The sequence below is a fragment of the Sciurus carolinensis genome, chromosome 1, assembly GCF_902686445.1.
Source record: "Sciurus carolinensis chromosome 1, mSciCar1.2, whole genome shotgun sequence".
In the NCBI taxonomy this organism is placed as follows: Eukaryota; Metazoa; Chordata; class Mammalia; order Rodentia; family Sciuridae; genus Sciurus; species Sciurus carolinensis.
Window position 1 is genome coordinate 96,873,819 of NC_062213.1, and position 12,086 is coordinate 96,885,904.

At 43.3% G+C, this 12,086-nt stretch overlaps 1 protein-coding gene across 1 annotated transcript; it reads right to left on the reverse strand.

The window, feature by feature from the left end:
* Positions 1–4,173: 4,173 nt before the first annotated feature.
* Positions 4,174–8,566, reverse strand: Kprp (keratinocyte proline rich protein). Its single transcript, XM_047564363.1, has 2 exons — positions 8,507–8,566; positions 4,174–6,841 (listed from the first exon to the last, which is right to left on the reverse strand). The coding sequence occupies exon 2, from the start codon at positions 6,811–6,813 to the stop codon at positions 4,903–4,905; it is 1,911 nt and encodes a 636-aa protein (XP_047420319.1). The 5' UTR covers positions 6,814–6,841; positions 8,507–8,566; the 3' UTR covers positions 4,174–4,902.
* Positions 8,567–12,086: the final 3,520 nt, after the last annotated feature.

The window sequence follows — 12,086 nt, forward strand, 5'->3', positions numbered from 1 at the left end:
TACTCATTTTGAGGCCAGATATGTACAAATTTCAACTCTCCCTCTGGGTACTAGCAAACTAATTTTTATATCAATATTTTCTACCTTCTGATGGCCAGAATAAATTTCAGATGGAGGTCCTTTGTTTTGATGATCAAAATTGGGTAGGTCTGGGATTCTGTGTTTTTAAGTGAATAGCCAAGGCAATTTCACTCTAGTATAGTATCTGCCATATAGAAGGAATTTCTATAACACATCTGGTAGGGAAGGAATCGCTGATAACATCTAGTACAATTTCTTCAGTCTACAGTGAAAAATCCTAGGGTAGGATATTTAAAGAAAAAGGATAGAGATTTACAAAGATGTGGAAGCAGGATTCTAAGGTGGGAATTGTGGTCTTTATGTTCAATCTTTCTTACATTCACTTTGATTAAGTTACCCCTCATCTCTGGAAACTAGGCAGCATGTAGAAACCTGGCCTAATGTCTGCTTCAAACTGCTTGGGAGTTGGTCAACGCATTTCTGAGAAAGATCCACTAAACCGAGACAGAAATAATGTTTTGCAACACATTAAGTGCCTCATACTAGTGTGAGATTCAAAGGGGAGTCCTTCTTGTGTGTCTTTGAGCACTGTTAAGGGCTCTATAAGTTGTTGTGATTTTTTTTTAACATTTTTGTGTCCTCAGTCCTGGTTCTAGAGATACTGTAAGGTTTGCTCAAATGTTTGTTGTAGAAAGAGAAAGCATAAATGGGGTAGGTAAGACATCAGGGACATGTTAGAGAATGAGGAATAGAAAAGACAATGGAAAGGGTCTTCCAAGCCATTCTTGAAGGGCTATGGGATATTTTCTAAATCATTCTCCTAAGATCACAGTCACTATTACCAAATGCATTTTAAAATTTCCAGCCTTCAAGAGCACATAGGCAGATGAACACAGGTACACACAAAGAAACATGAAAACCTCTCAAAAGAGCAGGCACTTTTGGGTACCTCTTTGATCCAAGGTGTTTGTCTCTGACTATGGAGATGACATGGAGGTTGGCTCCTGCACAGCTTTGGTCAGTGAGAGACACCATCACCCAACTCCTTCCTATATTCTGATAATGGACAGAGTCTCTCTCCAAAGGACAGTGTGGGTCACAGAGCACTGCCTGTTCCTGTATGGTGAACTGCCCCCTGAACCTGAGGGAGGTTGGAGCTTCTCAGGGATGAATGTTCTTTTCTCATTGTCAGCTCTGCGTTCATTTTGCATCTTGAGAGGATGATCTGCCCTTACCTACTCAAAAACAGAAGGATCATTGTCTAACAGAGTGTTTAATAGAATGGGGTACATTTAAAAAGTTCCCATCTGGAGCTTCCAAACCTTTCCCCATGCCAGGCTTTTAGGTGATAGAAACTCAGGGATGTCCCACAGGGGAGAGGGTTGCCCTGACAAGTCCCTCTGGGAATGTTTCCCAAAGCAGATACAGTCTGAGAGCTTCCTGCTTTTTAAGAAAGGAGGCAAATGTGAAACAAATAAAAATTACCTGTTCTGTAATTGAGCAAACTCCAAGACTATTGGAAAAATAATTGTGTTAATCCAGGAAAGATCTCCGGGAGAGGGACAGTGACTGAGATCAAAGGCACCAAGTGTAGTAGAAAAAAATTGCAGAAGGACTTTAGAAAATCACTTAGACCCTGTGTGCTTAGATCTCCAGCTACAAAATGATAAGCTAATAATGCCTGTCTGATGGGTTGTTGTGGAAATTAGAGTATAGTCAGTCAGACAGACAGACTGACGTACTGACATGTGTAGATAGATAGGCAGGTAGGCATCTTGTCAGGGTTTGGATGTGAGGTGTCCCCCAAAAGCTCCTGTGTTCATGCAGGAATATTCAGAGGTAAATGATTGGATTACGAGCACTATATCCTACTTAGTCCACCCCAGTGTGAATGGATTCACTGGGTGATAACTGTAGCTGTGGGGCATGTGGTTGGAGGAGGTGGGTCACTCTTAGCAGGCCCTGGAAGGGTTCATCTCCTCTGCATCCCTTTCCCCTTTCTTCTATCTCTGCTTCCCAGCCTCCATGGGTAGAGGAGTGCTCCTCTGCCATGCCATCCACCATGTCTTTCTCCCTCAACTCAGGCCCTGAGCAATGGAGTTGGCTGACTATGGACTGAACTTCTAACTGTGAGCCAAAATAATTTTTTTTCTCCTCTAAGTTGTGCTTGCCATATTTTGGGGAGGTGGTGAAGAAAACCTAACTAATACACACTTGTTTTTATACACCCATATATACATGCTATACATATAGAATGTGTGGGGGGTGTATGTGTGAGTGTGTATATTCATATTTTGCCTACAGAAGGAATTTCATTAAACCTGTGATGAACAAATGCTACTGGGTATCATAAATGCCTGGAGGACTGGTTAGAGCACTGCTTGCCCAGAGCCTCCGCTTTGGTAGGTTCAGCAAGATGCAATTGCATTTCTAACAAGGTCCTAGGTGATACCAATGATGCTGTTCCTGCTACACACTTTGAGAACCACTGTACTAGGTGGTATGTTGAGAACAAAAATGTTATGTCTGTCCCTTTTTCCTAACAAGTAAGCAATGAATGTTTGTTAGTAAATGCATAAGTAAATGGATTTCACACAAGTGCCATTTTTTATTTATATTGCAGAGGGTTTTGCTAGGTGGTCTCTAAGATCTCCACCACCACCACTGCAGAGTTAGGTCCCTCAGGCGAGAGAAAGACATACTGAGAGCCCTGAAGCTGTGGGGTCCAACTCTGGCTCTATCATTGTTAAATCTTCTGGGGCATGACCTGAAAGGAAGGGGCACTGGATCAGACCTTTCAGGGCCTGTGCCCTACTTCTTAGAGGCACCCTTTCATCCCCTATAGACTGCTGTGGCCTCAGGGCATTGTCTCCTTTGGGGAAGGGCCTGTCCTCCAGAATGCTCATCCTTTAGGTCCATATGCACACAGCACTCATCTCATCTGCCAGGAATAGGAGAAAGAGGCACCTCTGTCTTTTCTGTCCCTCCCATATCCACCCTTCAGATTGACAAGATCACCATGCCTAATGGAATTTCAGAGCAATTGAGGAGTGCAGAGCCTTGCTCATGCTCTTCTTTCTCTATAACCTTAATGAACAAACAAACAAACAAATAAACAAAAAACTCCCAGATGCTTCCATCTCCATTTCCCCTGGTTCCAAAAGTACAGCCCTAGGTCTGAGCAACCTGTCAAACTCAGATCGGAAAGCCTTTACTTCTATCTTTGGTAGCAAGAGCCAAAGACTCTCCCGGAATCGTGTAGGAGAGATAGAAAACCCAAAAGGCAACTTGTTGTAAGGGAAGCTCAGACAATTAGGTAGAGTAAATCCAAGAAGAAAAGTAGTAAATTAAAATGAAAGTTCATATCATCTTATAACCATTAATATGGCCATTATAAAAAATAGAAAAATCATAAAAATTGGCAAGGATGCAGGTAAATTAGGACTTATGCACTGTTGATAAGAGTGTAAAATGATGCAGCCACTATGGAAAATGGTATGGTGGTTCCTCAAAAAAATTAAAAATAGTTTCATCATATCCAGAAATTCTACTTCTGGATATCTACAAACAAGAATTGAAATTATAGATGCAAAAAGGTATTTTACACCCACATTCATTGCAGCACTGTTAATTACAGGTTTAAAAGATGGAAGTAACCCAAGTGTTTGTCCATTCATCAAAGAACAAATAAACAAAATGTGGTAAATCCACATTGGAATATTATACAGTCCTAAAAGATATGACATACCCTATAATATAGAGGAACCTGGAGAACATTATGCTCAATGAAATAAGCCAGTTCAAAAGACAAACACTAATGATTCCACTTATATATGGTACCTAGGACAGTCAAATTAATAGAGACAGAAAATAGAATGGTAGTTGGTAGGAGCAGAGGGAAGTGGGGAATGGAAAATTATAATTTAATGAGTACTGATTTTTAGTTCTACAAGCTAAAAAGAGGTTTGTGGATGAATGGTGGTGATGGGCACACAATGATGTGAAAGGATTTAATTCTACTGAACTGCACAATTAGAAATGGTTAAGATGATAAATTTCATGTCACATATCTTTTGTCACAACTACAAAATAGAAACTCATCTCAGCAAATCTGAAAGGAGTGAAAAGAAGGCATTACTCAGGACTCAGAAGGCGAATTTATCAAGATCTTTATTGCTATGTGGACTCCTCTTGCCTCAGTTTCTACAGTTGTCCATCAGGATAGAACATGACTCAAGCTGCTGACCCACAAGTCTTGGTGAATAGTTGCCTGTCCCAAGATAGGCACAGAAATTTAGGGATATTTTGACTCTACTTGGATGGGAGTTTACAATCTAGCTGGGCATATAAAGCAGACACACCTGAAAAGTAAAAAACCGTTCAAGAAATGTTGCAAAGCAGTTGTCAAATGGATAGCATGGCCAGAGCAACAAGTCCTAGGAAATAGAACAGGTTCCTAAGGCTGGGGACAGGCAGAAAGGTCCAAGGAAGAGACACGGAAAGATTGGCTAGATTTTAGATGCTGGGTAACTGGAGAGAAATGATTCAAGCAGAAGGAGAAGGAGTGAGCAGAGGTTTGGAGGCAAGGACACCTAAGGAATGTTATAAGGAATATCCAAGCACCCTGGTGGCCTGGCTGGTCTGGCTATGGTTGAAGATGTGTATAGGGAAGGAGTCAATGTGATGCTGGAGAGATGTCTAAGACCAAGGGTTGGAACCTCAGATCATTTGAAAAGGAGTTTGTACATCACCTTTGAAGCAGGGAGACTTTACAAGTCTTTGGAGAGATGCAAATAAGAACACATTGGAAATTGTTGCTGCAGAAGAGGGAGAGGAAGAGCAAGATTTTCCAAGCAGGAGATAGGGGGCATCTCAGTCCCTTTAAAAATAGGCACCCTTTGCTCCTGAGTAAGCCCCACCTTTCACACCAGCAAAGGTATTTCCTTGGTCTCCACAACCACCTATACCCTGTGGCTCTGGAAACACATCACCAGGTCCACAGCCTGGGCCACTCTCTTGCCCCTGGTTGCAACTATATGGGCCATAGCTGGGGCCTTCCGTGTCTAAACGGCATGGATTGGACTCATGACAGCCTAGGTCTTGTGGGAATGGAATTGGATTTGGGCTGGAGCAGGGACTGGGACATCTAATAGGTTCCCCACATGGCTCTGAGCTTGAGCAGGGTGCTGGAAGGGGAATTGGCTCTGAACGCTCACAGGGTTGTGGACATGGACGTGGCCCTGGATTCTCACACTGCACAGGGCGAGGTCTTGGAGCTGGACGTGGAGCTGGGCGTGGAGCTGGGCATGGAGCAGGACATGGAGCTGCTCGTGGTTCCGGACTCAAACAAGGTTCTGAAAATCGCCGTACTGGGGGACGTGGGCGGGGTTCTGGAATTGTGCATGGTTCTGGGCGAGGCCATGGACGCGGAGCAGGAAGAGGGCATCGCTGCCTAGATGGCTCTGGATATCGGTCAATGCGCTGTGGTGGACAGGACCTTGGGAATGGACGTGGCTCTACACGTGGCCTCAGATCTGGGCAGGAAGCTCCACAAGAGGATTGTGGGGCACAGCTCTGAGAGCAGCCTCTGATGGGAGGAATCTGAACAGGACATCTTTGTGGCGGAACTTGCCTGGGGCAGCACGGGGAGGAGATCTCTACTCGGCACTTGGGTCCACATCTCTGAGAGCAGCTTGAAGTGCGGCCTCGAGGACAGTGGCTGTTGTAGATGGGTTCAGAGCGGCGGGGTGGGGTACAGTAGTTGTAGGAACCTGAAGGGCACCGTGATGGCAGGCAGCTGCTGTAACAGGGCTCAGAACGTCGTGGCGGGGAACAGCTGCGGTAAGAAGGTTGCAGCCGGCGAGGAGGGAGGCATCGGCCTATGCTTTGAGACCGACGTTGCCCGGAGTAGCTTCCATATGAACCCTGGGCCTGGCACTGGGGTGCACAAGTGCTAAATGAAGCCTGCGATTGTTGCTGGGGAGCGCGGCTATCGTAGGAAGCCCTCGACTGGTACTGAGGGGCACAGCTGTTGTAGGAAGCCTGGGACTGACGCTGCGGGGCACAGCTGCTGTAGGAAGCCCGAGACTGGAACTGGGAGGCGCAGCTGTTGTAGGAAGCCTGGGACTGACGCTGGGGGGCGCAGTTGCCATAGGAAGCCCGAGACTGGACTTGGGGACCGCAGTTGCTATAGGAGCCTTGATACTGGCACTGGGTGGAGAAGCTTCCCTGAGTCTGGCTCACTGGGGTACATTCTACATAAGTATGGACAGGCTGAGGAGCTGGAGCCGGTACATAGGTTTGGACTGGGTATTCCACATAACGAGTTTCAGTATAACAAACTGGAGCACATTGTACATAGCAAGTCTGAGTAGGGCATGGGACTTCGTATTGCACGTAGGAAACCTCAGACTGGTTTGGAGCCTGGCATTGAACACAGGAAATTTGTGTCTGGGAGGGAGCCTGGCACTTCACCTGGGTGGTCTTAGACTGGCATGGATCCTGGTTCTTCACCTGTGTGGTTTTAGATTTGCCTGAAGCCTGGCTCTTCACCTGGGTGGTCTTAGACTGGCTTGAAACTTGGCTCTTCACCTCCGTAGTCTTAGACTGGCATGGAGTCTGGGAAATTTGAACTGGGCATAGTGCAGGACACTCCAAAATTTGCATCTCATAAGGGGCTTGAACCAGCACCTGGTTATTGGCATAGGGGAACTGGGAGGGGCCGAAGGAGGAACCCTTGACACAGCACTGGGGGAGTGGCAGGCAACACTGAATCTGCTGCTGGTCACACATGGTCCTGATGTAGGTAGGTGAGTGGGACCTAAGGGTAGAGAGACAAAGGTCAGGGGGGTGAGAGTTGGGGAGGAGGGTCCAGGACCTAAGAGAAAACACCTTTTATTCTTCCTTGAACTTTCTTTCTCTACCCTCAACCAGCACCCAAGAATCCTTACTGACTTATCTGGATCCAGAATTTGTCACCATTGTTCAGGAGACCTGCCCTGGATATGCTTAAAGGTCTGTAAATATAGCCAGGGTTAATGTTCAGGATCTTTCCTTGGACATACCAGTGTCCATCACCAGAGGGCGCCGATGACTAGAGGCTTTGCCAAACTTCCTCAAATGCTTCCTCAAGCCTTAAAAGGAAAGGAAATAAATACTTTGCTCCCAAAGCTGTAGCCCAAAGTGGGAGCTTGGATTTCCTCACACATGCATACTGGCAGCACACATGTATGTGTGCACATTTAAAACTGAACAATGGAGTCGGGCGCAGTGGCACACACCTGTAATCCTAGTGGCTCCAGAGGCTGAGGCAGGAGGATCATGAGTTCAAAGCCAGCCTCAGTAACAGTGAGGCACTAAGCAACCCACTGAGATCCTGTCTCTAAATAAAATACAAAATAGGGTTGGGGATGTGACTCAAGTGCCCCTAAGTCCAATCCCTGGTGCCAAAAAAAAAAATTGAACATACAGAACAAGTACTCAGATACCACCTATGCTCACATGAATTTCAAAGCATCCATTGGAGAGTAATGAATCCAGTCAGTTAGTGGTCAACTCAAACTTGGCATTAAATGTTTTTTTCTCTGTATTTGATCTTTTTAGATGAATTCATTTAAATAGAGCCTCATAAAAACGTGCAAAATCATTTACATTCAAAATGCTCCAGCCTTGGAACGGCTTGGGATCAACATGGTGACTTGCCTAGACAGGTTACTGATGTTAATCACTTAGCATCTGACAGTTTGCTGACTTCAGGAGTGTTTATTTCTTTTTTCTTTTTCTTTTCTCTTCAGCCCTACTGAGAGGCAGGATAGAATTACCTAAGCTGGAGTAACTCAGGAAGTACAAGATTCTTAATCACAAGACACTTGTTCAGTCACACTTAAAGATCTACACAGCCCAGCCAGAGCCTTACAAACATAACCCAAGGCATGCAGGTGTACGCTCCAATATCACACTTAGCCTGGGAGAAAACATGGATCGCTGAACTTCTCTGCTCTTCCCAGATCTACCTGCTTGTGGACAGGCACCCCAGTGACCAGTACAGCAGAGGGATGATTTGATAAAATCAATTCAGTCAACAAAACACCTCTCAAAAAACCCTCAAGAAGTTGCAGATGCTTGTAATGAAGAACAAAGTCATACGTTTTCCACTTGAAGAGACTATCTAAGTACATCTTCCCTCAGGCAACTCTGCTCACAAGATACAAATAGCTAATTTAATCATTTCCAGAGAGTGCAGGTACTGATGAGGGAAAAATTGCTTGAGGATGAGGCCAACATTATTAAAGAAAAATAAACTGACTTCATAAACTCTACCAATATTCTTATGTCTCCTAAAATTCACCAGACTGCTGCTCAGGATGATGTACCTCTCTTCCTCTGCTCCCAGCTTCTCCCTTCACAGTGCCTTACTCCTGTAAATGTTGGCACCCACTGAACATCACCCCCACCCAAACCCCAGGACCCAGCTCCCTGGACTCACCCTCCTCAGCAGGCACTCGATCATTCAGGCTGAGGCATCTAAGCAGAGGACTGTCTTTATATAAAGGACTCTGGGTCTGGCTTAGGACATGAGACAACTGGTTGGCATCTCCCTGGCTTGTTGCCCAGGTTGGCGTTCCAGCAGTTGGTTCCCTCCCTGTATGCCTGTCTTTGCAATCACCTAGAGTAGGGAGTGTCTTACTTCAGTGACAAATCTTCCAGACTATGGAAGAGCATGTTTTTGTTTACTTCCTCCTTCTTCACCCTATCAGTTTTGTCTCCATCCCTAGAAGGGCTGGAAGTGGGTTTGATGAGGAGTGGCAAAGGATGCTCTGCACTTGCTGATTTTATCCCCCACCTTCCTCCTCACCTCAGACTCTCACAAAATGGAGGAAAAGGGGAAGACTGCCTACACTAAAGCAACCCAAAATACCTCAAAGACAGAGACAACTCTAGAGAATGGGGGGAACACAGGGTCAGACCTGATTCTAAACCCAGGTTGGTTTACTTACAGCTGTGTGACCTTTGTTAGCAAACTGAGTATTAATTTACTCCTTTGCAAAATAAGTATAATTATATATCCTTTTCTAATTGTCATAAAGATTAAGGCAATTATTTTATACCAAATCAGTCAAGGATAATATTCAAAATATCCAGCAGCCACTCAGAGTAAATACATTTCATAAGCAACAAACACAGCTGGATCAATGGGCACTGCTACAACCCGGTCTTCAATTGAGAAAATTGATGGCCACATAGTAGGTGGTTAGCAAATGCTATGGGACAGTACTTGAAGGCAGCATGAGGCTCTGGGTGCTGTGAAATAGTTCTTGAAAGACAGCCCAGTGCAGAACGGAAGTAATAAATTGACATTCTGTGGGTCAGAAACAGGCAAGATGGATGTCTTTCCATGTTTTTCCTGCATCATATTATAATTAATCATTTTATCTTTATAAATAGAGAGATTTCACTTAGACATCCAGCTTTTCTTCTGAAATGAAAAGACCTGGCATAGGTAAACCTGCCTTCTATCCACCTGATCACTAGCAACCCTCTTTGGATAGGACAACCACTTTTTTATATAACTCCCACATCCTTTACTCTATGCCTTTTTTTGAAGTGTGAGTTTCCTTGTTTTATTTTACCTGTGCTCTTACTTTTCCTTGGTGAAGTTAGAAAAGAAAGTAAAAAAAATCCTTCTGCATGGATTATTTCACTTGTTCTTATCACTCTCCAGTCTTTGTAGGCATTTAGATTCTGATCAAGCTCATGAGCAGAGATTTTAGATTTAGACAGCTTTTGAGCTCTAGTACTTACTAATTAAAGTTACTCAGTCATCATAAGCCTTGGATTTATTATCTATAAAATAGAAAAGAGATGAAGAAGGGTGGAATGGTAGATACTTAACTAAACATTTAGCTCTTTGGGCTCCAGTTTCCTCATATGAAGATGGAAGTGATAATACATTTTTTGCCAGGTTCTCATGATGATAAAATCAGATAATGGGTATGAAAGTGATTTGTAACCCACAGTTCACATGCCAATCATGTTGATGAAGTCTCTCCCATTAGGATGTCTTCCCAGTTCAATGCGACTTCAGAGTCTTATCTCTGGATCCCATCACTCTTTCCAAAGGCGTCTCCAGATAACACTTTAGACTTGAGTAGTGTAACAGACTTTCAGAATGTTACAGCAACAAGAACCCCCAGAAATCACCTGGTGCTACCCTACCATTCTACATAAGAGGACTTTAAAATCCAGGAAGGGAAACCTCATTGGGGATTTAAAGCTAATGACTCTGTGTCTTCTATTTTGTTCCATTGGTCTTCTTGCCTGTTTTGGTGCCAATACCATGCTGTTTTTGTTACTATAGCTCTATAGTATAATTTAAGGTCGGGTATTGTCATTCCCCCTGCTTTGCTTTTCTCTAAGGATTTTTTTTTTTTTTTTTTGGATATTCTGGGTTTCTTATTTTTCCAAATGAGTTTCATGACTGCTTTTTTTATTTCCATGAAAAATGTCATTGGAATTTTGATTGGATTGGAATTGCATAGAATCTGTGTTTTGGTAGTATGGACATTTTGACAATATTAATTCTGCCTATCCAGGAACATTTTCTAAGATCTTCCTTAATTTCTTTCTTTAGTATTCTGTAATTATAATTTTAGAGGTCTTTCCCCTCATTTGTTACATTGATTCACAAGTTTTTGTTGTTGCTGTTGTTTTGTTTTGTTTTGTTTTTTTCTTTGAGGTGATTGTGAATGGGATGGTTTTCTTTAGTGGATTAAATCCCAAGTAACCCTAATCCCAGATAAGGGGTCTGGGATAACTTCAAGTCATTTCTCTGATCACACACTTTGGTCTAGGAGTTCTGAACTTGGATAGCATTGGGCTTTGACATTCAGTAAAAAGATATTCTGGAAATCAGTGAAAAAAGAAAACTGAGAACATAAACCAGCTGTTGTGAATTCTTGAGTCCTAATAGCTTTGTGTCTCTCCCACTCATCTTTTGATGGGATGTGTAGTTTTTGAGGAGAAAAGACCTTTGCATCTCTATATCCTGACATAACATGAGTCTGTTGATAGATGAAAGATGGATGATTGGAAAGATGGGCATGAAACTGGGCTTGGTGCACATATCTTAAATCACTGGAGGATGAGTTGATAGGCCAGAGCAGCACTGTAACCCTTGATGCTTCTTGCTTCTTACAAAGAGAAAAGGAGGCGAAGGGAGAGGTGTAAAGGGTCTTACAGAGGAAAATGGGGTTGCGAGATAAGAGTTTTCAATAATATGATTTTTAGAAACTTGTCATTAGACTAAAAGCAAACATATTTAACTTCCAACATTCTTCCTTCTCTGAGGTAATATTCTAGAGCCAAAATGTTCTCATTGGTTCAAGAACTAGAATCAGTACTGAAGTTGTTTAAAAGTAGGGATAAATGTAGCATATTCTTTAATCTTCGATAAGGTCTAGAATCCTTCTTCCAAAGGGCCTTTCTTATGTGGCAGTTACTTCAAACTAAATTGTCTCTTTAGATGGCTCTGGTGTGGTCTTCTAGTCTCTGTGAGCTTATATGTGTTTTTAATTTGTTTGTTTGTTTTTTGACTCAACCAGCTCCTCCTTTGGGTCTGTTATTACACAACTGAGTCACTCTTGATCTTCTAACTTACCCCCAAACAATCCCCACATAGCTTCATTCTACTACATATTTCTCTCAAATATTCCTCCTAATGTTCATCCCCACTGCCCCTGCTGGATCTCAGGTGTTCAGACACCCACATGGTACAACCACCCCACTGTTTCTCTGCATTTAGTCTTTCTTCCATTTAACTTCCTAGTAGCCACTAGAGTGATCATTGTTAAAATTTTTCCTTTTGTTTCTTGTTGTCTACTGGGAAAATAGTCAAAATCCTAAGCAAAGTATACAAATCCCTTTATAAACTGGCTTCCTTCTAGCCTTCCAGGCTCATGTCCCTCATATCACTGCCTCCTCACCTACCTACCACCCCACATAACATCAAATGAAGCCATGCAAAGTGATTTTCATCCTCTAAACATGCCTTGATATTTCATGATGGC

Excerpts from the sequence above, each read along its gene's own strand:
- Kprp (XM_047564363.1), bottom strand. The coding sequence starts at position 6,813 with ATGTGTGACCAGCAGCAGATTCAGTGTTGCCTGCCACTCCCCCAGTGC.